This window comes from Bombina bombina, chromosome 1 (assembly GCF_027579735.1).
Source record: "Bombina bombina isolate aBomBom1 chromosome 1, aBomBom1.pri, whole genome shotgun sequence".
In the NCBI taxonomy this organism is placed as follows: Eukaryota; Metazoa; Chordata; class Amphibia; order Anura; family Bombinatoridae; genus Bombina; species Bombina bombina.
Window position 1 is genome coordinate 976,216,150 of NC_069499.1, and position 25,758 is coordinate 976,241,907.

The 25,758-nt window shown below is 35.6% G+C and overlaps 1 protein-coding gene across 1 annotated transcript in view; it reads right to left on the reverse strand.

The window, feature by feature from the left end:
- RBBP8NL (RBBP8 N-terminal like) overlaps positions 1–25,758 on the reverse strand; it is a 143,148-nt gene that overhangs the window by 42,849 nt on the left and 74,541 nt on the right. The window contains exons 3-5 of the mRNA XM_053707366.1: positions 16,103–16,145; positions 12,584–12,679; positions 9,256–9,368 (exon numbers count right to left, since the gene is read on the reverse strand). Of these exons, the coding sequence (XP_053563341.1) occupies positions 9,256–9,368; positions 12,584–12,679; positions 16,103–16,145 (252 nt within the window). The remainder of the gene's footprint in view (positions 1–9,255; positions 9,369–12,583; positions 12,680–16,102; positions 16,146–25,758) is intronic.

A 25,758-nucleotide genomic window follows, 5' to 3' on the forward strand; every position in this document is an offset into this window, starting at 1 on the left:
AATAACAAACCCCCCCAAAATAAAAAAATGCCCTACCCTATTGTAAAATAAATAAAGTTCAACGCTCGTTTACCTTACCAGCCCTTAAAAGGGCCATTTGTGGGGGCATGCCCCCAAAAGTTAAGCTCTTTTGCCTGTAAATGAAAAATAACCCCCCCCAACATTAAAACCCACCACCCACATACCCCTAATCTAACCCAAACCCCCCTTACAAAAACCTAACACTAATCCCCTGAAGATCATCCTACCTTTAGTCGTCTTCACTCAGCCGAGCAGCGATGGAACCGAAGTGGACATCCGGAGCGGAAGAAGTTAATCCTCCAAGCGGCGCTGAAGAAATCTTCCATCCGATGAAGTCATCATCCAGGCGGCGCCGAAGAAGTCTTCGATCAGGGCGATGTCATCTTCCAAGCCGGGTCTTGAATCTTCCTTCCGCCGCCACGGAACATCCTTCTTCACCGACGGACTACGACGAATGAAGGCTCCTTTAAGGGACGTCATCCAAGATGGCGTCCCCTCAATTCCGATTGGCTGATAGGATTCTATCAGCCAATCGGAATTAAGGTAGGAAAAATCTGATTGGCTGATTCCATCAGCCAATCAGATTCAAGTTCAATCCGATTGGCTGATCCAATCAGCCAATCAGATAGAGCTCGCATTCTATTGGCTGATCGGAAGGGGAGTGTGTCCCCGAAACGTCACAATTATTAAAGTTATTTTGAAGAAAAAGACCAGTGAGTGCCTTCCTTTACTTTGCATATTCATCTGCTGGCACCCTGGCATCAAGTTTGGAAAGTGAGAGTGCTCTCTATCTACATATATATATATATATATATATATATATATATATATACATACAGGTATATATATATATATATATATATATATATATATATATATATATATATATATATATATATATATATATATATATATATATATATATCTATATAAATATTTTCAGTACTGGGATTTTTTTCATATTGGCCAATTTTGTCATATGTACATAGTCATTTACCAGACTATTGCTGTCTGGTTCTTAGCTAAACTGTTGGTTATTATTCTGTTCCTTTATATTTGACTGTAATCACTTTAGAATTATATAATCATTGTGTCACACTATATATAGAGTTTTTTTTTTATCTATATCCCAAAGTATAGTATTGTTTGCAACACACCACTGTATTTCACCGCTGACTATACCATTACATGGCATTAAAAAGTATTCTATGGGATATACTTTTTATTTATAATCTTTTATTTATACACTTTTTTACCAGTACAATATATCTTTTTACACATTCATACCTTCCTCCCTCCCCCCTTTTTATTGCACCCCCCTTTTTTATTGCATCACCGCCATTATATACAATTGATATACCTTCACATCACATCCTAGACATTGTATTGTATTTAACACACTTGTTATAGACTTTATATCTATACGCGCCTATTTACCTTGGTCATTATTAGCTATATCTGAATTTCTTAGTACCCCCTTTTTTTCTCTTCGAGTTTTTTTCCAGTCTCTATCCTCTCTTAGGCTGGGGCACTTTCTAATACTATTTACTTACCTTATGAGTGTTTTATAACATTTGGGATACCGTTATCTTAGTACCCTTTTATTTCTACTTTCTTTAGTATACTTAAAGGGACAGTCTAGGCCAAAATAAACTTTCATGATTCAGATAGAGCATGTAATTTTAAACAATTTTCCAATTTACTTTTATCACCAATTTTGCTTTGTTCTCTTGGTATTCTTAGTTGAAAGCTTAACCTAGGAGGTTCATATGCTAATTTCTAAGACCTTGAAGCCCACCTCTTTCAGATTGCATTTTAACAGTTTTTCACCACTAGAGGGTGTTAGTTCACATATTTCATATAGATAACACTGTGCTCGTGCACGTGAAGTAATCTGGGAGCAGGCACTGATTGGCTAGACTGCAAGTCTGTCAAAAGAACTGAAAAAATGGGCAGTTTGCAGAGGCTTAGATACAAGATAATCACAAAGGTTAAAAGTATATTAATATAACTGTGTTGGTTATGCAAAACTGGGAAATGGGTAATAAAGGGATTATCTATCTTTTAAAACAATAAAAATTCTGGTGTAGACTGTCCCTTTAAGCCTCTCTTGGGGCGCTCCTTCACACATCTATTAATTTCCAGTTCTTGTGAACTGCTAGTGCAATGCCGTCCCCTGCAGATTTGCGGACAATTGGCCGCTAGCAGGGGGTGTCAGTCAGCCCGATTGTATAGGATCGGGTTGATTGATGTCTGCAGCCTCAGAGCAGGCGGACAAGTTATGGAGCAGCGGTCTTTAGACCGCTGCTTCATCACTGCTGTTTCCGGCGAGCCTGAAGGCTCGCACGGAAACAGGGGCATCAAGCTCCATTCAGAGCTTGATAATTCGGCCCATTTTTCTGAATCATTACATTTTGAATTTTTCTGTGCTTTCAAACTAGTTTAATTACAACAATTGTATTGGTTTTAATGCAATTCATGTATACCTATTTTAATGCAAACCTTGGGGGGATTTTTTCAAATAAAGATTATCAAAAAAGGTAATCTTTACATTTTAGCGAAAGCATTTTTAGTTTGATGGTAGAGATTGGTTTTTTTTCATTGAATCTGTCAGCAGTGAAGAAGTTAATATATCAATTATATATTTCCTATCCTAAATGATATTACATTTTTAAATTTCCCTACTTCTAGCTCTATTATAACCATATGGTATGTGTTGATATATGTATTTTTTTAAAAACATTTTAAATGTGATCCATTTATCCTCTGTATTTTTTATTAGAGAATACTTTGATCCAATTTATGTTGTTTAACGATTTCCTTAAATCATTGAATTTTGCTTTCTTAAAATTAAGTCTTAGTTGAACCCTTGTAACACTTCTTGTGGAAATACATATTTGTGTGTGTATTTATGTGTTTATATATGTATATACATACATATATACACATATATACACATATGCATACATATATACACATATATACACATATATATACATATATACACATATATACACATATATACACATAAGTAAGAGATATAGAATTATTGAAAGCACATTATGGTTTTAAACACAGCAAACTCCTTTCTGCATCCTACCCCATAAACGTGTTTGCTTTGTTTAAAACAGTACTTGGAAGGAAAAAACTGTGAGAAATTGATTATCTAATTTTTATATCTTACCCAGAGTTTCCTGGTGCACTGGTAATAGTGTATACAGAGTAATTTGGGGGGAAAGCAAGCGTGGATACTTACATACAATATCCATCTGTTGCAATTATATACCCATTCATGGAAACTTCACTTTAAGAATCACTTCTATTTTGACACCTATATGATGTGGCAGAATTTTGAAGGACTAGAATTATCATTAATCTCTTCACACTCATTGTGACTCACATTCCACATTTATCATATTGATCGAGTATTTGGACCACCATTTTGGGTCCTCTATTATCCCACTAGTATCCTATTGGTGCTTTATTTATGTACTTCCACTATTTGTTTTTAATTGTGTGTTTTCCCTATTTTTTATTATTGATTAATAAAAGTTACTTTTTAATTACTTTTTGTGTTCCCACAATTCTGGGACATTCATGTGTTCTCATAAGTGTTTAACACAAGCCATACGGCTTAGACTGCGTAAATATATCTCTTATTTTTTTATTTTTTTTTAGTGGTTCAAATGGTGAGGAGTGCTATTTAGTATACACTTTTGTAGCTGGATTATCCACTACTACTTTTGCTCTATTTCTTCAGTATACAGCACCCACCCCCAAAACATACTTGAATTATTACTATTCTCTTAATTGAGTCACCATGGAGTAGTGCAATTCTCTATCCCTTCTCTTCCCTTCCCTATTTACTAAGGCCTAGATTTAGAGTTCGGCGGTAGCCGTCAAAACCAGCGTTAGAGGCTCCTAACGCTGGTTTTGGCCGCCCGCTGGTATTTGGAGTCAGTGATTAAAGGGTCTAACGCTCACTTTTCAGCCGCGACTTTTCCATACCGCAGATCCCCCTACGCCATTTGCGTAGCCTATCTTTTCAATGGGATCTTTCTAACGCCGGTATTTAGAGTCGTTTCTGCAGTGAGCGTTAGAGCTCTAACGACAAGATTCCAGCCGCCTGAAAATAGCAGGAGTTAAGAGCTTTCTGGCTAACGCCGGTTTATAAAGCTCTTAACTACTGTACCCTAAAGTACACTAACACCCATAAACTACCTATGTACCCCTAAACCGAGGTCCCCCCACATCGCCGCCACTCGATTAAAATTTTTAACCCCTAATCTGCCGACCGCCACCTACGTTATACTTATGTACCCCTAATCTGCTGCCCCTAACACCGCCGACCCCTGTATTATATCTATTAACCCCTAACTTGCCCCCCACAACGTCGCCGCAAGCTACTTAAAATAATTAACCCCTAATCTTCCGACCGCAAATCGCCGCCACCTACGTTATCCCTATGTACCCCTAATCTGCTACCCCTAACATCGCCGACCCCTATGTTATATTTATTAACCCCTAATCTGCCCCCCTCAACGTCGCCGACACCTACCTACACTTATTAACCCCTAATCTGCCGAGCGGACCTGAGCGCTACTATAATAAAGTTATTAACCCCTAATCCGCCTCACTAACCCTATCATAAATAGTATTAACCCCTAATCTGCCCTCCCTAACATCGCCGACACCTACCTTCAATTATTAACCCCTAATCTGCCGACCGGAGCTCACCGCTATTCTAATAAATGTATTAACCCCTAAAGCTAAGTCTAACCCTAACACTAACACCCCCCTAAGTTAAATATAATTTTTATCTAACGAAATAAATTAACTCTTATTAAATAAATGATTCCTATTTAAAGCTAAATACTTACCTGTAAAATAAATCCTAATATAGCTACAATATAAATTACATTTATATTATAGCTATTTTAGGATTAATATTTATTTTACAGGTAACTTTGTATTTATTTTAACCAGGTACAATAGCTATTAAATAGTTAAGAACTATTTAATAGTTACCTAGTTAAAATAATTACAAATTTACCTGTAAAATAAATCCTAACCTAAGATATAATTAAACCTAACACTACCCTATCAATAAAATAATTAAATAAACTACCTACAATTACCTACAATTAACCTAACACTACACTATCAATAAATTAATTAATTAAACACAATTGCTACAAATAAATACAATTAAATAAACTATCTAAAGTACAAAAAATAAAAAAGAACTAAGTTACAGAAAATAAAAAAATATTTACAAACATAAGAAAAATATTACAACAATTTTAAACTAATTACACCTACTCTAAGCCCCCTAATAAAATAACAAAGACCCCCAAAATAAAAAATTCCCTACCCTATTCTAAATTTAAAAAGTTACAAGCTCTTTTACCTTACCAGCCCTGAACAGGGCCCTTTGCGGGGCATGCCCCAAGAAGTTCAGCTCTTTTGCCTGTAAAAGAAAACATACAATTCCCCCCCCCCCAACATTACAACCCACCACCCACATACCCCTAATCTAACCCAAACCCCCCTTAAATAAACCTAACACTAAGCCCCTGATGATCTTCCTACCTTGTCTTCACCATGCCAGGTTCACCGATCCGTCCTGGCTCCAAGATCTTCATCCAACCCAAGCGGGGGCTAGACATCCACTGAAGAAGTCCAGAAGAGGGTCCAAAGTCTTCCTCCTATCCGGCAAGAAGAGGACATCCGGACCGGCAAACATCTTCTCCAAGCGGCATCTTCTATGTTCTTCCATCCGATGACGACCGGCTCCATCTTGAAGACCTCCAGCGCGGATCCATCCTCTTCTTCCGACGACTAGACGACGAATGACGGTTCCTTTAAGGGACGTCATCCAAGATGGCGTCCCTCGAATTCCGATTGGCTGATAGGATTCTATCAGCCAATCGGAATTAAGGTAGGAATTTTCTGATTGGCTGATGGAATCAGCCAATCAGAATCAAGTTCAATCCGATTGGCTGATTGGATCAGCCAATCAGATTGAGCTCGCATTCTATTGGCTGATCGGAACAGCCAATAGAATGCGAGCTCAATCTGATTGGCTGATTGGATCAGCCAATCGGATTGAACTATATTCTGATTGGCTGATTCCATCAGCCAATCAGAAAATTCCTACCTTAATTCCGATTGGCTGATAGAATCCTATCAGCCAATCGGAATTCGAGGGACGCCATCTTGGATGACGTCCCTTAAAGGAACCGTCATTCGTCGTCTAGTCGTCGGAAGAAGAGGATGGATCCGCGCTGGAGGTCTTCAAGATGGAGCCGGTCGTCATCGGATGGAAGAAGATAGAAGATGCCGCTTGGAGAAGATGTTTGCCGGTCCGGATGTCCTCTTCTTGCCGGATAGGAGGAAGACTTTGGAGCACCGGATTATGGATCGCCAACCCCCGCTTGGGTTGGATGAAGATCTTGGAGCCAGGACGGATCGGTGAACCTGGTATGGTGAAGACAAGGTAGGAAGATCTTCAGGGGATTAGTGTTAGGTTTATTTAAGGGGGGTTTGGGTTAGATTAGGGGTATGTGGGTGGTGGGTTGTAATGTTGGGGGGGGGGTATTGTATGTTTTTTTTTACAGGCAAAAGAGCTGAAATTCTTGGGGCATGCCCCGCAAAGGGCCCTGTTCAGGGCTGGTAAGGTAAAAGAGCTTGTAATATTTGTATTTTAGAATAGGGTAGGGAATTTTTTATTTTGGGGGGCTTTGTTATTTTATTAGGGGGCTTAGAGTAGGTGTAATTAGTTTAAAATTGTTGTAATATTTTTCTTATGTTTGTAAATATTTTATTATTTTCTGTAACTTAGTTCTTTTTTATTTTTTGTACTTTAGATAGTTTATTTAATTGTATTTATTTGTAGCAATTGTGTTTAATTAATTTATTGATAGTGTAGTGTTAGGTTAATTGTAGGTAGTTTATTTAATTATTTTATTGATAGGGTAGTGTTAGGTTTAATTATATCTTAGGTTAGGATTTATTTTACAGGTAAATTTGTTATTATTTTAACTAGGTAACTATTAAATAGTTCTTAACTATTTAATAGCTATTGTACCTGGTTAAAATAATTACAAAGTTGCCTGTAAAATAAATATTAATCCTAAAATAGCTATAATATAATTATAATTTATATTGTAGCTATATTAGGATTTATTTTACAGGTAAGTATTTAGCTTTAAATAGGAATCATTTATTTAATAAGAGTTAATTTATTTCGTTAGATAAAAATTATATTTAACTTAGGGGGGTGTTAGTGTTAGGGTTAGACTTAGCTTTAGGGGTTAATACATTTATTAGAATAGCGGTGAGCTCCGGTCGGCAGATTAGGGGTTAATAATTGAAGGTAGGTGTCGGCGATGTTAGGGAGGGCAGATTAGGGGTTAATACTATTTATGATAGGGTTAGTGAGGCGGATTAGGGGTTAATAACTTTATTATAGTAGCGCTCAGGTCCGCTCGGCAGATTAGGGGTTAATAAGTGTAGGCAGGTGTCGGCGACGTTGTGGGGGGCAGATTAGGGGTTAATAAATATAACATAGGGGTCGGCGATGTTAGGGCAGCAGATTAGGGGTACATAGGGATAACGTAGGTGGCGGCGGTTTACGGAGCGGCAGATTAGGGGTTAAAAGTGTAATGCAGGGGTCAGCGATAGCGGGGGCGGCAGATTAGGGGTTAATAAGTGTAAGGTTAGGGGTGTTTAGACTCGGGGTACATGTTAGAGTGTTAGGTGCAGACGTAGGAAGTGTTTCCCCATAGGAAACAATGGGGCTGCGTTAAGAGCTGAACGCTGCTTTTTTGCAGGTGTTAGGTTTTTTTTCAGCTCAAACTGCCCCATTATTTCCTATGGGAGAATCGTGCACGAGCACGTTTTTGATGCCGGCCGCGTCCGTAAGCAACTCTGGTATCGAGAGTTGCATTTGCGGTAAATATGCTCTACGCTCCTTTTTTGGAGCCTAACGCAGCATTTGTTTGAACTCTCGATACCAGAGTTAAATTTATGGTGCGGCCAGAAAAAAACCCGCGGAGCGTTAACAGCCCTTTTACCGCCGAACTCCAAATCTAGGCCTAAGTGTGGATACTTGCCTAGATTTGCTAATTGCTATATCTCTTATTTTATGCAAAGGAGGATTTTAATCTCATTGTTTTATAACCACCATAACTCAAATAAGTATTGTTTTTTAATACACACACAAAAACATACTTTTATATATATATATATATATATATACATTAAAATTAGAAAAATCTATTTTAATATCTAATTAATGTTTATGAAGGTGTTTTACTATGTATTTACTGTAAATATTTCACATTCCAATGTTCTTCAGTAGAAAATGTTCTTAGTGTTTTTAAATATATATTCCTATTGATAGCTATGTAGGTATAGATATATATTTCACAAAAAAAAGTAAATTATATATATATATATATATATATATATATATATATATATATATATATATATATATATATATATATATATATTTCAAAATAAAAATATAATTTTCTTCGGGTTTAGCAATGTATGTCTAATGCAGTGTTGGGTTAGTGCGCAAGCGATAAGTGCTAGTTTTTTTAAAGTGCACGCCATTGAAATCTTTAAGGAGAAGATTTTAACGTGCAATATCCGACGTCCAGCTGTAAGCACATGCAAAAAAGTAATTTTCAACTTGTAATATGAACGCTAAAAGTTTACTTTAAACGCTGAAAAAAAAGGTTATCGCGCCACTTGTAATCGTTGAAACTACTATAGGTCTGCATATCCTGCTGAGTTGAGTGAAGCCTGGGCTGATCTTAAACAATGAAATCTTGAAATTCAAAAAGAAAATATGACTTCATGTAGGTAAAATATTAAATTGAAACTTAAAGGACAAAATTTAAATATTCAAAATGTCTCAATGAAAATGGATCAACTGCAGATGTCACCATTGTAATGTGAATAAAATTGTCTCAAATGAAAGCTCCCTGACAGCCAAGATATTAACAATGTGACAAATTTACATCCTAACTTGCTGACAGTTTTGTTTTAAACATAAGGTTTGTAACATATGCATCATTGTACCTTTTTAACTGAAGCATTTATAACCTCAACATTCCATATAATAAGAATTCAATAATAATTGGGTCAACCAAGTGACCCCAATGGTCAGTTACAAAACTGCTGTAAAAGATCATTGCTTTTGACACTTTGGATACCTACTGAGGGATGAGATCTGTTGCAAGTTGTGTAAATGAGAGTTCTCAAATTCTTGTTGCTTCTTCTTGGCTAGTTCCTGGGTTACTGTGCACCTGTCACAAAGGCCAGCCCTCAACCTAAGAATAGAAACACGTCCCAAAAGGTCATTTAAACATCTTTGTGTTTCCACCTCACCTTGGAGCAAATTAAGAAACATATTTTATACAACAATCCATCACAGTGAGCTACTCAAAGGAGTTATTGATCTTACTTTACTACATGGCTCTTAATGGGTACTGAGCCAGGAGGAATCTGCTCACTGACAAAGTTTGGAAAAAGGTAAACTATCCAAACACTTTGAAAATAGGAAAATAGTTTTCTGTCCTGTTAACGTCCTTTAAAGGAATATGAAACCCAAAGATTTTCTTTTGTGATTCAGACAGAGCATACAATTTGAAAACAGTTTCCAATTTACTTCTTTTATCAAATTTGAATTGTTCCCATGCTATTCTTTGTTGAAGAGAACAAAGAAAATTTGATAATATAAGTCAATCAGAACGTTGCTTAAAATTGCATGCACTATCTGAATCATGAAAGAAAAAAATAGTGTTTTATATCTCTTTAATTTAGTTTTCTTCAAACTAATTCACAAATTTAACAATTTTAGGACTTTAAAAATATTACAGAAAACTAACATCCCAAATCAGCTATTGTGTCCCCATCACAGTTAAAAATGAATTACATTACTTTTCCATGACAGTATGCTTTTGAAATGGCCCTGCAGCTCCTATTAGCCATATGCCCACATCAGAGATCCGCATAACTGACATTATATTGGATCTGTTTTTAGTAAAATCTATCAGTTATGTGCCCATATCACATCTCAGGTAACACTTGTGGCCCTGGATAAAACTCATGGCTATTCAAATCAGCCAATAGAATTTCAGTAGCTCTCATCCTATTGGCTGATTTGAATTTCAAAAATCAAATCAGCCAATAGGAATGAAAGGGACCACATTTTGAAAAGGCTCCCTTGCATTGAAGATTCAGTGTACGGCGGCGACCGTATGAAGAGGACACTCCGCGCCATATGTCTTGAAGGATGGACCCATTCTGTGCCACCGGGTGGAAAATTGAAGATGCCGCTTGGATGAAGATAGAAGACGCCGCCTGGATTGATGAAGACCTCACCGTCTGGATGAAGACTTCTCGCTGCCTGGATATCCAGAATTCAGAAACTGTAAGTGGATCGTCGGGGGTTAGTGATAGGTGTTTTTTTTTAACTTTTTGGGTGGGGTTTTATTTTAGATTAGGGTTTGGGCTTTTTTTTAAAAGAGCTAAATGCCCTTTTAAGGGCAATGCCCATACAAATGCCCTTTTCAGGGCCATGGGTAGCTTAGGTTTTTGTTAGTTAGGTTTTCTTATTTTGGGGGTTTGGTTGGGTAGTGGGTTTTACTGTTTGGGGGGTCTTTGTATTTTTTTCAGGTAAAAGAGCTGATTTCTTTAGGGCAATGCCCTACAAAAGGCCCTTTTAAGGGCTATTGGTAGTTTATTGTAGACTAGGGTTTTTTCTATTTTGGGGGGCTTTTTTATTTTTATAGGGCTATTAGATTAGGTGTTATTGTTTTTATTTTGGATAATTTCATTTGTTATTTTTTTTGTAATTTAGTGTTTGCTATTTTTTGTAATTTAGTATTATTTATTTTTTGTAATTTAGTATTTTTTATTTTTTGTAATTTTAGATTAAATTTTTTTAGTAGTGTTAGTTTTTTTTTAAATGTGTAATTTAGTTTTTTTAATTGGTAGTTATTTTAATTTTAGTATAATAGTTATGTTAGGTTAATTGTTAGTTTAAACTTAGTTTTTTTAAATTTATTTTAAGATAGGGCTATTGTAATTTTAATATAAAGTTAGGGGGTGATAGGTTTAGGGTTAATAGTTGAATTTAGTTTTTTGGGATGTGGGGGGCTGGCGGTTTATGGGTTAATAGGTTTATTTAGTGGCGGTGATGTGGAGGCCAGAGGTTTAGGGGTTAATAACTTTATTTAGTGGCGGTGGTGTCGGGGAGCGGCAGAATAGGAGTTAATATCTTTATTATAGTATTGGCGATGTTGAGGTGCGGGGGAATAGGGGTTAATAACTTTATTATAGTGGCGGCGAAGTCAGGGAGCAGCAGAATAGGGGTTAATAACTTTTATTAGTGGCAGCGATGTCGGGAGCAGCAGAATAGGGGTTAATAACTTTTTATTAGTGGCAGCGATGTCGGGAGCGGCAGATTAGAGGTTAATAACTTTATTTAGGTGTCTGCGATGTCGGGGGCAGCAGATTAGGGGTATTTAGACTTGGGGTTTATGTTAGGGTGTTAGGTTTAAAAGTTACTTTTTTCCCCCATACACATCAATAGGGTTGCGTTGCAGCAATCACCATTCCGCGCTTCAGGTGTTATTTTTTTTCGAACACCTTCTCCCCATTGATGTCTATGGGAAAAGCGTGCACGAGCACGTCAAAGCAGCCCTTGGATTTTGTGCAGTATGGAGCTCATCGTCACCATATCGCACGCACAAGGCGGCTTTTTAGAAACTTGTAATGGCAGCGTTATGGAGGGTGACATAATGCAACTTTTGTTGCGTTTGTTTCGCACCCTCTATAACACAAAACTTGTAATCTAGGTGATTGTAAACAAAAAGGTTAAAGTTTACAATCACTTTGTTTATCATTAAAGGGACACTGAACCAAAATTTTTTATTTCGTGATTCAGATAGAGCATGCAATTTTAAGCAACTTTCTAATTTACTCCTATTATCACATTGTCTTCATTCTCTTGGTATCTTTATTTGAAAAGCAAGAATGTAAGTTTAGATGTCGGCCCATTTTTGGTGATCAACCTGGGTTGTTCTTGCTGATTGGTGGATAAATTCACCCACCAATAAAAAAGTGCTGTCCATGGTACTAAACCAAAAATTGTCTGACTCCTTTGCTTAGATGCCTTCTTTTTCAAATAAAGATAGCAAGAGAACGAATAAAAATTTATAATAGAAGTAAATTAGAAAGTTGCTTAAAATTGCCTGCTCTATCTGAATCACGAAAGAAAAAAATAATCTAATTGAGGCCCGCAAGACCTGTCATGTGATCGCCTCATCATTTTAAAACGACTGAGCATTTAAGTACAGTGAGATCTAGTTTACATTCCGTTTGTACACTGAGTAACTGATAGTAGCATCAACGTCTCCACAGACTTCCAGTTCTTAAAGTTTACAACTAGAATGTGAATTAGGTCTCAGTGAAGCTGTTTCATGTTTGCCTTCAACTTCATAGAAAACCCAAACATATATAAACAGATTCCATCACTTACCTGTTCTCCAATACTTTTATATTTTCATTAAGAACCTTGTGTTGTTCTCGCAGTAAATGATTCTTTGAAAACAGCTCTTCAATCCTCTGCCCATCTCTGTAATTGCATTGTATAAAATCTTTATCGGAATGTTTTAGTAAAATCCCTATAACTATTTTTATTTCTGCTAAAACATTTTCAACTAAACATATTTTGCACATGGAAATCATTTTAAATAGGATTTTTATATATTTTTTTTAGTTATGCAAATATTTTTTGTTTTTGTTTAAAGGGACAGTAAACACCTTGTAATTACAAGACATTTCTGCTGTGTTGCTGCAGAATAACATACAGCGAAGTCTTAAAGGGATATCAAACCCATACATTTTATTTTGTGAGTCAGACAGAGAGTACTATTTAAAAAAAGGTTTCCAATTTACTTCTATTTTTAAATTTGCTTTGTTCCCAAGATATTCTGTGTTAAAAAGGTACCTAGGTAGGCATCTGGAGCACTTCATGTCAGGAAAAAGTGCTGCCATCTAGCTCTCTTGCAAATGGATAACTGCTGCCATATAGTGCTCCAGAAATGGGCCGGCTCCTAAGCATACATCCCTGCTTTTCAACAAGAGATACCAAGAGAATGAAGAAAAATTGATAATAGAAGTAAGTTAGAAAGTTGTTTAAAATCAAAAGTAGGGTCACAAAAACTATGGACAACTGATTAAAGATGACTTTTGTTACCCTCTTTCCCATCTGATGGTGAATGAGAATGTATGAAAAAGCAGCCTATTAAAGCACATTCTATTGTATTCTATTCTATTCTATTTTTAAATACTGCAGATTATTTTCAAATGAAAAGGGTGTGTTTTAACGGAATATAAAGGGGAAAACTGAAATGTGTATGGGTGCATTTCAAGCATTTTTCTAATATACTTCCTTTGGCAAAAATGCTTTTAGTAAAGTTATTACTGTTTTTTCAGCAGCATATGCACATATCCCATGAGTGCTTGTGCACCAGTATTCAGAAAGTGAGCATTAGCTTGTATGACTCAAGTTAAAGGGACATTACATTCTTTATTTTATTTCATGATTCAGGTAGATCATACAATTTTAAACAACTTTCCAATGTACTTGTATTATCTAATTTGCTTAATCTCTTGGCATCCTTTGTTGAAGGAGCATTATTGCACTACTGGTAGCTAGCTGTAAGCCAATCACAAGAGGCATATATCTGCAGCCACCAATCAGCAGCTTCTGAGCCTACTTAGGTATGCTTTTCAACAAAGAGAATGAAACAAATTAGATCATAGAAATCAATCATAGCATATGTACATATGCCGCTGAAAAACGTAATAACTTTTACTAGAAGCATTTTTGCTAATGGAAGTATATTCCAAAAATGATTATATTTAAAACTGAAATGAACCCATGCACATTTAAATATTGACTTTTCTATACCCTTAAATGACCACTAAACACAGTAGAATAGCATAGTCAATAAATATATAATACATAAATTAATACAAAAGCATTTAGTTTGAATTTCAAATGAGTAGTAGATTTTTTCTGACAAATGTCAGTTAGTTAAATTTTCCTTCCTAATGCATCATGCGACAGCCATCAGCCACATGATCACAAAATGCACATATGTATATTCTGTGAACCTTGCACATGCTCACTAGGAGCTGGGGCCTCAGAAAGTGTGCCTATAAAAGGACTATGCACATTTAGATAATGGATGTGAATTGGAAAGTTGTTTGATAGTGTGTGCTCTATCTGACTCATATAACAGTTTAATTTTGACTCCACTGTCCCTTTAAGTCTACAAATTGTAATGATCTTTCAGCAAAAGCAGTTATGTAACATTCTCAAATCTCACAAGACCTGAATAGAAACCATTTTTTTTTTTAATAGATTTAAAACTTTCAGTTTGTTAGCACAATTGCAGGGTTTTAGATACCAGGAGCAGTACACCACTTGTAAACCCTTCTGTGCACATAAAGCTTATCTGATTGTTTCTGATTAGGGCCAGAGGTGAAACAAGTGCCAACCCTAATCAATTTTTCTGCAGATGGGTCATACTAATGGCAGTTTATGGATAATTAAAGGGACAGTCTAGTCAAAAAGCTAAACCTAGGTAGGCTCATATGCTAATTTCTAAGCCCTTCAAGGCTGCCTCTTTTCTCAGGGCATTTTGACAGTTTTTTTTACAGCTAGACAGCGCTAGTGCATGTGTGCCATATAGATACCATTGTGCTCACTCCAGTGGAGTTATTTACGAGTCAGTGCGGATTGGCTAAAATGCAAGTTTGTCAAAAGGACTGAAATAAGGGGGCAGTCTGTAGAGGCTTAGATACATGGTAATCACAGAGGTAAAAAGTATATTGATATAAGTATTGTTTATGCAAAACTGAGGAATGGGTAATAAAGGGATTATCTATCTTTTTAAACAATAACAATTCTGGAGTAGTCTCTCCCTTAAACAGTAAAAAAACAAAACAACACACAACAAGAATGATATAATGATGTATTCAAAACAAAAATTAGCCTGATATTATTATGCAGATGTATTTTTATAATTTTATCACTTGTTTAAATTTGTACAAAATTAGTATAAAGTTTTAGTTTCTATTAAATACAGCACCCATTACTTTATAAAAGCTAAAGGAGAATGGAGGATCCCACAATTTTAAAAGTTAAATTATAGGTAAAAGGGACAAATTAAATAATGAAAATTCAGTTTTTACTACATATAATTAAGCATGTTATATTACAATCTAAAATTGTTTTATGTCCCTGTTAAAGGAACAGTAAATATGCAACTTCTGGCTGCAATGCACTGCAGACATTGCAATACAGTGTGCTTATAACTGTATATGTAGTTGCAATCCATTTGTGGCCACATAAAATGTTTTTGTTAAAGTAATGACTGCTTGAGTGATAAGTGTGAAGTGTACTTGCTGTCACATATGCATTCCGGCAGTGAGTTATCATAGGGGCAATGAGTTGTATACATGTTCAAAGTTGTCAATCAAGTATTTTGTCCAATACAAAGAAGACAAAAATGCTTCTAGTAAAATTTGAAATATACTGCTGTAAACATGAACTGTGAAGGATTGAGCATTAATTTTTATTTCCACAAAAGAGACTGGAGTAGCCCTGAATGCTTCTCTTCCCTTATATACTGTATATATTCACACCTAAACTATCTAGAATGCCCAATGTGATTGCAAAGAGTGCTTTTCCTATTATGACTGTTGATGCAAAACTGATAATCTAAATGCCTACAGAGATGAGCAAATAAATAGAAAGACAAGGTAAGGGACAGGGAGAGGAAGACACTAGTTCACATAAATGTAGATACCAGTATTAACCTAAGCCTCAACTGAAGAAAGGGGATTAATTACTATTTTCAGCAAAATAAATAATGAATGTGTATTGCAATGATGTTAAACTTTCAATATTTTAACATTTTATACATTGAGCTTAATGATCCTTTAAAGAAAAACTTTTTAACTTATATGTAAGCACAACACTTACCGACACTTTTCCATTGTTAGTTCTGACAGCTTTGCCTGCATACCTGAAACAGAGAAAAAAAAAAGTAATTAAAGGGACACTCAAGTCAAAATTAAACTTTCATTATTCAGATACAGCACACAATTTTTTTTTTACATCTTTTATTTATTATCAGCAGGGATAACATTAGATTTCATAGTAACAAAGAGTTCATAACATAATATTTTTCTAAAAAGATAACATATGATAAGATATTAATTTCATATCAAATACATCAATTCGATAAATCAATAAGAAAGACAAAAAAAAAAAAAAAATTCTGATCTTGAACCGTTGATATGAGTTACTACTTAGTTCAATCTGACTAGATATAAGTCTGCTGGATTTTCCTTTTAAAATAACAAAAATAAACCAGAGAGATAATATTCCTGGAATGGATTAACTTAACTATTTCTTGTGTTAGATTGTTTGCTTTCCTTTTTCTTTTTCTCCTTTTACTTTTGAATGTATCAAATTATGTCCAGAGCTGAGGGGGAGAGGGAAGGGGGAAAAAAAAAAAAAAAAAAAAGAGCTGTTTGTTGTTCAGATAAGATAAGTTAAGTTACCATATGTCTAATAACACAATTTCGGTATTCCGAAATGGATAGATTAGAGTATCAATCTCGCTAGGGGGGAATATCCTAATAAATCTTGACCACTTTCGAAAAAAGCTAGTTATCTCTTGCTCCGAATTCAAGTTCGTTGCTAGTTGTTCAACTATACATTGTTTCCTAAGATAGTTTTTAATCTCTGTTATTGATGGTATAATATTGTGCTTCCAGTCCTTAAATAACAAATTTCTAGCTGCTAAAATGATTAGATTTATTATTCTTACTTCTTTTAAAGTTGGACTCTTATCTTTCAAGAAAATTATATCTATGCCTGTAAGCTTTAGAGGAGTTATTTTTAAGACTTTTTCTATCCAAAATTCTATTTTGAGCCAGAGTTGTTGCAGTTTAGGGCAAGACCATAATACATGAATTATGTCGGCCGCTGGTAATCTACATTTGGGGCAGCTATTAAAGTTTGTATTATGCCATTTATAACCTTTATCTGGGGAATAGTATGTTAAGTGTATGAGTTTCACATGGGACTCCCTCCAAGTCTCAGCTATTGTGGTCTCAAAAAGTAAGACTATAGAACGTAAAACCTGCTTCTTATGATCAATATTAATCATAAAGAGGTTTGTCCATTTTTGAGCTATTTGTTTGACGCACTCTTCACCCTTAAACCCTACCATATATGTGTACCATGAAGAGATAGAGGTAAGTCCGGCTTTAATCAGAACTGGCCAATTCCCTAACCTACCCCATGTCCAGTTCCACGGGAACTTATGAATTAATTGCGTTACGTAGTGTCTAACTTGCAGATATGTAAAAAAGTCACGATTATCCAAGCTATATTCTTGTTTTAAGTCTTCAAAGGATTTAATGTTCCCCGTCTCAAAATTAACCACTTGTCGTGCATAGTATATTCCCTGCCTCTTCCATTTCATCAGAATGGGTGAAGAAGTTCCTTCTTGGAATTCTGGATTACCAATAAGGGTTTGATGTTTAGGTATATCTGTGTTAATTCCAACTTTTGCTCCAATCTTTTTCCACGCCTTAATGATTATAAAGATTGTTTTAAACTTCTTTACTTGTTTAGGAATAGAGTTATAAGACAAGTGCAGCAAAGATAGTGGAATTAGAGGGAATATTATGTTTGCCTCAAGATCATTGTCTGTGAAATAATCTGCTTCTGCTATCCAGTCAGAAGCTATACGACCTAGAAAAACAAGATTATAGGAATGCAGATCAGAGAGTGCCAGTCCGGCATATTGTTTAGGGAAGGCTAGTTTTTGAAGTGAAATTCTAGGTTTTTTTGAATACCATATAAAACTTCTAAGAGTAGAATTAAATTTCTTTATATCATATATTTTAATCAGAACAGGAAGGTTCTGCAAGATATAGAGAATCTTAGGAAGGATAGTCATTTTGTAAAGAGCTATTCGCCCTGAGATGGAGAGTGGCAGATGTTGCCAATTCTTCATATAGCTCAGAGCTTGTTTTAATATAGGAGATATATTTAGAGAGTACCAATCTTTAGGATTATCTGATATTATGATTCCTAGATACCTAAAGGAACTTGTAACTAGTTTGTAAGGATGTTTTGTGCAGGAATCTTTCATTTTCCTCAGCCACAATAGTTCAGACTTTGTGTTGTTTATTTTATATCCTGAGCATCGACCGTATAAATCTACTATTTTATTAAATTTGGGAATATTTGACGATGTGTTTGAGATATATAGTAGCAGGTCATCGGCATATAGGGAGACCTTCACCTCTTTTTTATGAATTTTTATTCCCTCAATCTGATATCTAACTTTCAGTGCAAGTGGTTCAATTGCTAGGTTGAATAATAGAGGTGAAAGAGGACATCCTTGACGGGTTCCTCTTTCCATTCTAATTGTATCTGATACATGCCCATTAATAACTAGACTCGTGGATGAATATAAACATATATTTTCCACCAATTTATAAAATTTGTTATCAATTCCAAAGCGTTGTACGGCATCTAATAAGAACTCATGATTAACACGATCAAATGCCTTTTCGGCGTCTACCGCTAATATTGCGGCATCAGACTGTTCTTTCAATGTACTCTCTTTGACATTCTTAAAGTAGTCAATAATTAGAAGTAATTGCCTAATTTTTGCTGCTGAACTGCGGTTGCGAATAAAGCCCACTTGGTCTTTATGAATGACATCTGCTATCCCCTCTTGTAATCTTGCTGCTAAAATTGATGTGAATATCTTATAATCTGAGTTTAACAGTGCTATTGGTCTATATGAGTCCCTGTTCGCTGGATCTTTCCCAGGTTTAAGTAGAAAGATAGTATTAGATTCTAAAAATGTATTTGGTATTTGGACCTCGCCTGAGAAATATTGATTAAAGAGTTTAGTTAAGTGGGGAATTAAGGTAGGTGCCATGATTTTATAAAAATCGTTAGGCATTGCGTCCGGACCTGGAGCTTTCTCAAGTTTTAATGTTTGGATAGCTTTTGAGACTTCGAGCTCAGAAATGGGCCCATTTAATTTCTGGCTGAACTCAGATTTGAATTTCGTGATCTTTAAGTCTTTCCAGAACACATCCCTAGCCGACTTATCCATAGGTGTAGATGAATAAATTATTTTATAATGTTGGTAAAAAGATTCCAATATGTCTTCTGGGGCATTCAAATGACTATCCTTGATCTGTATTGATTCTATTGTTGGTGATTGTTTAAAGTTTTTTACTAGTTTAGATAGCAGCTTACCTGATTTATTTCCATATTTATATAGGTTCGCTTGATATTTTAGTTCTGATCGAATTGTTGAGGCTGTTAAGAAGGAATCCCGTTCTTTTTTCAATTTGGCATATCTAGTCCAGTTTTCTTCTGATTGAAAATTTAAAAATCTGTTATAAGCATTACTTACTGCTGCTGTTAGTTGCTTTTCCTTTAATCGAGAATTACGCTTGCCCCTCGCCATATAGGCGATGATTTCTCCCCTTAATACCGCTTTCGCTGTCTCCCAGACAACTGAGAAGTTAGATACTGATCCAATATTAAACTGAAAAAATTCTTCTAGTTTATTTTTTAGCCAATTACTGAATTTCGGATCGTTATTTAAATATTTTGGATAGAAAAAACGCGCTCTTCTTGTAGATAGATTATTTACTGGGATATCTAGCATCACAGGGGCGTGATCTGAGATACAAATTTCTGAAATGGTAGCTCTGGCTCCTCTTTGATATAAGCTATCATTTACTAGAATAAGGTCAATTCTGGATAATGATTTAAATGCCTTTGAATAACATGTATAATTTTTTAAATCCGGGTTTTGGACCCGCCAGATATCTCTGACGGCTAGATTTTGAAAGATAGTGTTAAAAAGTTTTGCTTCCAAGTTATCTTTTTTAGTTTTTTTTTGCGCAGTACCTCTTCTCAGTCTATCGAGGGGACATCGGGGTGCCATATTAAAATCACCTGCAACTATTACATAACCTTCTGCTACTTGAAGTAGTTGAGATTGGAGGGAGTCCCAGAATTCTGGTTTAATTGTGTTGGGGGCATATAAGTTGCATATTGTATATATAGATCCTGCTATTTTCAATTTTAGTATTAAATATCTGCTTTCTAAGTCTACTATTGTGAGTAGTTTGTCATATACTAATTTTTTTCCTAGTAAAATAGCTACCCCGTTTTTTCTATTGGAGGTCGGAGCGCAAATTACTTCTGACACCCATGTCGATTTAAGTTTCATGGATTCCTCTAGATTTAAATGTGTCTCTTGAATTAATGCTATTGATGTATTAATCCTTTGTAGGTGTGATAAAATCATTTTTCGTTTAATAGGGGATGTAATTCCCCCTATGTTCCATGTTGTGAGTCTAAGATTTTTACCCATCTAGTATATATTTATTGGTGTAAGTAGCAGATATGCAACAACAAAAAAATAAAAGAAAAAAAAATAAATAAATAGATAAATAAAAAAAATAAAATAAAAAATAAATAAATAAATAAGGAGAAAAAAGGAAAGAAACAAAGGTCTCCCTCAGCTCTGGAATTATAAAAAGTTTATCTATTATTAATATCATGGTGTAGATATGCAAGAATTTATTAATGGTATGGGAGAAAAAGAAACATAGAAAAAATTTATCTAAGCGATGGTTAAAACCCATGCTCTGCTAATTTTCTCTCTGCCTCGGCTACTGTTTGAAAAAAAAAAGTTTGACCTTCTACAGTTACCTTGAGCCCAGCAGGATAGATAACTGTGGCTTGCCAGCCGACCTTTAGCATTTTTCCACAGACTGGGGAGAGCTCCTTTCTCTTAGAAGATATCTCCATAGAGAAATCTTGAAATAACAATATCTTTGAGCCCTCATAGACCAAGAGCTGCTTTTTTCTGTAATATTGCATAAACAGCAATTTATCCTGATAATTTAAAAATTTTGCGATAATTGGTCTTGGTTTAGAGACATTTGGAGATCTCCCCAATCTGTGAACTCTCTCTATCAGAAAAGGCGTAGGTGGTGGGGGAATGTTCAGCAATTGAGGGAGTGTGAGTGTCATGAATTTCATTAAATCTTCTTGCTGTACAGATTCTGGGTATCCTATAATTCTTAAATTATTCCTCCTTGCCCTATTCTCAAGATCATCTATTTTAGCTTGGAGTTTATTTATTAACTTTTGGTTTCCCTCAATTTTTGGGGTCTGAATATTTGTCTTATCCTCAAGATCAGAAATTCTCTGTTCTATTTCTTGTAGTCTACCAGCGAACTGTTTCACTTCTATTGCTAGTGATGCGATGTCCTGCTTTATTTCATTTTTTAGGGAATCAAATTTAGGTGATATGGCCTCTAGGATACTAGAGACTAAAGATTGTGTGTTTTGAGATTCTATGGAGCTTATGCTCTGTGATTGAGCAATAGAGTCGTGTGGTGCTACAGGGCTCTCTATGTTTTTTGTTCTGCGCTCCTTTGATTTTGCTGCCATACCTGGATTAGTCTTGGGAGTGCAAGTGGGGGAAGTGATATATTTGTCCATATACTCAGAAAGAGAGAGAAAAGCAAAAGGGTTCAATCAATGTGTGTGCGTGTGAGAGAAAAAAAAAAAAAAAAAAAAAAAAAAAAAAAAGGAGGTGCTGAGAGTGAAAAAAAAAGGAGGTGCTGAGAGTGAAAAAAAAAAAAAAAAAAGTGCTGGGAGTGAGTGTGGGGATAAAAAAAGAAAAGGGGTGATTAATATGTTCTTATGTGAGTTTGGACCAGAATTGGCAGGGAATGTAAATAGAGACTACTGTGCTAAAGAAAAGAAAGATTCTCATTAAACCATGAGCTATTAATTAACACAGCCAGTTCACTAGCTCCAAAGAAAGAGGCAGAGATCTCATGTAGAAGCCTTTTCTAATTGCTTATACGATTTTGGAATACTAAATTTCAACTTTGTATGCTTAATATAGATCTGTTCTTTAAGAGATATTACAGCCTCTGCAGCAAGATCTTAATTTTTTGAGTAACTATTGTATCAGTATTCTTACAGGTGCTATGGTTTATAATGTGACAGATTTCTGGCCCTTTAGGCTCTCAATTAGTTAAAATACAGACTATTTGTAAATTATATATCACCCCTATAAATCTCACTTCTATAGTTTTTCCTTTAAATATCTAGTAAAGAAATTTAGTGACTACAATAACAGGGATAAGCCATTCAATTATACAATTATTATAAGTTGTAACAAATTCTGGTATTTTTTCTAAAGAGTAATACAAATTCCCTTTTTAGTGAGGTTAACAGGCTCACTGGAAAGAATGGGTTCTCTGTTTGCCAATAAGTAGAAAATATATCATGTTATAAAGATAGAAAAAAAAGGCTGCACAGATACTTAATTTTTAGATATTAAAGTAATACCCAGTTCCTGATTTAAAAAAACAATCTGAGTTCCTATAGGCCAAAAAGCCTTGCTGCAGTTCTTACTGAGATTAATAAATACAAAGGTAGTTCTTAAGCCAGTTACATATGAATCTAGCTTTTAAGCATACTTTAGTCTGTTATCAAGGCAAAGATATAAAAGAGTTCTTATAGTTTTTGTAGATAATTTTACTTCCTTGCTATGCCTTTTATTCATTAAAGGGGAGGTTATTCTCAAAGTAGCTTGATTTTAACTTCTTAAGCAGGTTTTTTTTTTTTTTTTTTCCTTTTTTTTTTTTTTAAGCAGCAAAACTTGTAGGATAGAAAAGTCAATTTCAGTTAAATGCCTTCAATATTTCAACTTTAGCATAAGCCAGAGAGCAGAGTTTTGCCAAGTATGGATCAGGTAAAAAGACACAGATTATTCCCCCTTACCCCAATATGTTCCTTGTGCTTCAAGTTGAAGTTGGGTATGGAGCAAAAAAGAAAGTTTGTTCTGAATCCCAACCTTTCAAACTCTTTGCAATCTTTAGACGCTTACCGGGCTTAGCGGGGTGTCCTTCCAGCTGGTCTCAGCAGGTCCCGGTATGCTGAGTGCCTCCGTCTCCGAATCCCTCCGCGCAGTTCCGGGGGAGGAGAGGAGGAAATAAAACCAGGTTCACTATCCTCCGCGCTGAGCTCAATGATCCATCCGCTCACCACACGCAGCACCGGTGGGTGGGAGCGGGCTTGATTGCCCCCGAGGCAGGTCAGGTGCCGGTAAGTTGCTGTGAGGGTCCGCGCTTCAGTTTAGCAAGGGGGAATAATTCAAGGCAGGCTGCTTCTTGGTGCTGTTATGCTGCGGATTGCTAAGTCTGGTTAGCCCGGCATTTCCTCCATCAAGAAAAAAAGTCAGCGCTTCACTTGTGCTGCTAGCCAGGGTATTATTATTTCATTATGGTAAGTTTACCCAGTAAAATGCTCAAATGGGTTATTAGTCTCTCCAGAGAAAGGTCTTTTATCTTAAGCGTATGATATCAGTTTACGCTGTGGAGGGTAGCTGGTGTGTTGGCTTTAACCAGCTGCAGAATTTCCTTCTAACATGAAGGATCCAAGCGCTACAAACCGCCAAGGTGTAACTGCAGGGGAGTGATGTCTGTACAGGTGCTCAGGTGCACTAATGCACAGGTGCAGCCTATGCACAGTCTCCTCCTCTTCCTCCACAGCACACAATTTTAAACAACTTTCCAATTCACTTCCATTATCTAAATATGCACAATATTTTTATATGAACACTTTCTGAGGCACCAGCACATACTGAACATCTCTTTTACTATTATGTTTTGTTTGGTTGAAAAAGATTTTATCTGGAACAAGTATTATTTACTTGGTGTGACTGTTGGTATATAAATGGCATATAAACAGATACTAAATCTGAGATTAGAGCAAGTATTTATTCATCAGTTTATGACCCACCAATGTACATACATAATGTTTTCAGACTCTCTTTGAATGCTGTAAGAATATTTTGTCCACCATTTTAACTACCATGGGTATATATGGGTGCTAGTAATATCCCTTCAGTATTTGCACACGCATTGAAGCTGGTTCAAGGGACATTAAAGTAAAAAAAAACTTTTATGATTTAGACAGAGCCTGCTATTAAAAAAAAAATCTAATTTACGTGTGTTCTCAAATTTGCTTTGTTCTCCTAATATTCTTTGTTGAAAAGTAAACCTATGAAGGCTCATAGGACGTTAGGAGCGTGCATGTGTTTTTAGCACTCTATGACTGCAGTGTTTATAACAATATACAACACAGATACAGACATTATTGCAAACACTAATCTATAGAGTGTTAAATACATGAGGCCGTCCAAAGGTCCTATTAGCCTAGGTTTACTCTAGGTTTACTCTTTAGCAAAGGATACCAAGAGAATGATTAATAGAAGTAAATTGTAAAGCTTTTTCTCTCTGTCTAAACCATGAGAGTCCCTGGCCGATGGCCCCCAATAAAAGAGATTTTTCAAAAGAGAGAAAATACATTGTATAATGTGATATCTTCTACTTAGCAATAGTTATGTGAATTCTGCTTCCACTATGTATTAGATCAATCTGACAAATGTTGGGGGTTTTTACATTTGGATTGGCTGAGCATATTTAAAAAAAAAAAAAAAAAAAAAAAGATTTTTTTGCAGTGGAAATACAAAAAAACATTATAAAAAAAAACATGAAAAAAACAAATTTTCTGATTAATTTAAATAAGCGTTAACGCATATTGCTTTGTAAGGGAAAAAAAGATGTTAGCCAAAATGTTAAAACTAGTTTGTTTGGTTTCTTATTTTTCCATCTTGTTGGTATTTGGACATCATCTTAGTGTTTTTAGACATTATGGTTTGAACTGTACAGGTCTCAAGTAAGATTCCCAGACTCCTCCTATTTATTTTTATTTTTTGGTATTTGTTTTTACATTGAATGTTTCTGTTAACAAAAATGTTAAGCAACCTTTTAGCTGACCCCAGACGTAAAGAATGTTTAAGACACTGCTTTATTTTGTCTACTATGCATTTTACTTTTTTTTTTTTTTTTTTTTTTATTGAATTGTTCACCGAGTTCTGTCCTTGGGAGGCACAATAACACTGCTATGTTTTTGATATTGAGGTTTATTCTACTCCAGTTTGAAATGTTATTAACATTTTGGCCCCTATTTATCAAGCCGTCAACCGCAAATACGCTGGAATTCCGCAGCGTAATTGTGGAGAGCTTGTTTCGCCTCATTTATCAAACCCTACAGACCGGCAAAAGTAGAAATCTGTGACGTAATATGCGATCCGCTCATGTTCGCTGCTGCCCGATATCCCATTGATTCCTATGGGAGAATAAAAGTTACGTTTACACCTAACACCCTAACATGTACCCCGAGTCTAAACACCCCTAATCTGCCGCCGCCTACACCACCGCCACCTACATTATACTTATTAACCCCTAATCTGCCGCCCTGCCACCGCCGCCACCTACATAAAGTTATTAACCCCTAAACCGCCAGCCCCCCACATCGGCATAAACTAAATTAACCTAACAACCCGCTAACTTTATATTAAATATTAACTGATCCCTATCTTATAATAAATTTAAACTTACCTTTAGATTTAAATCAAACTATATTCTAATATTTCTAATTCTGAAATCTAATATTGTCATCTACAGTTGTCCCGGTATTGAAAGGTCTCT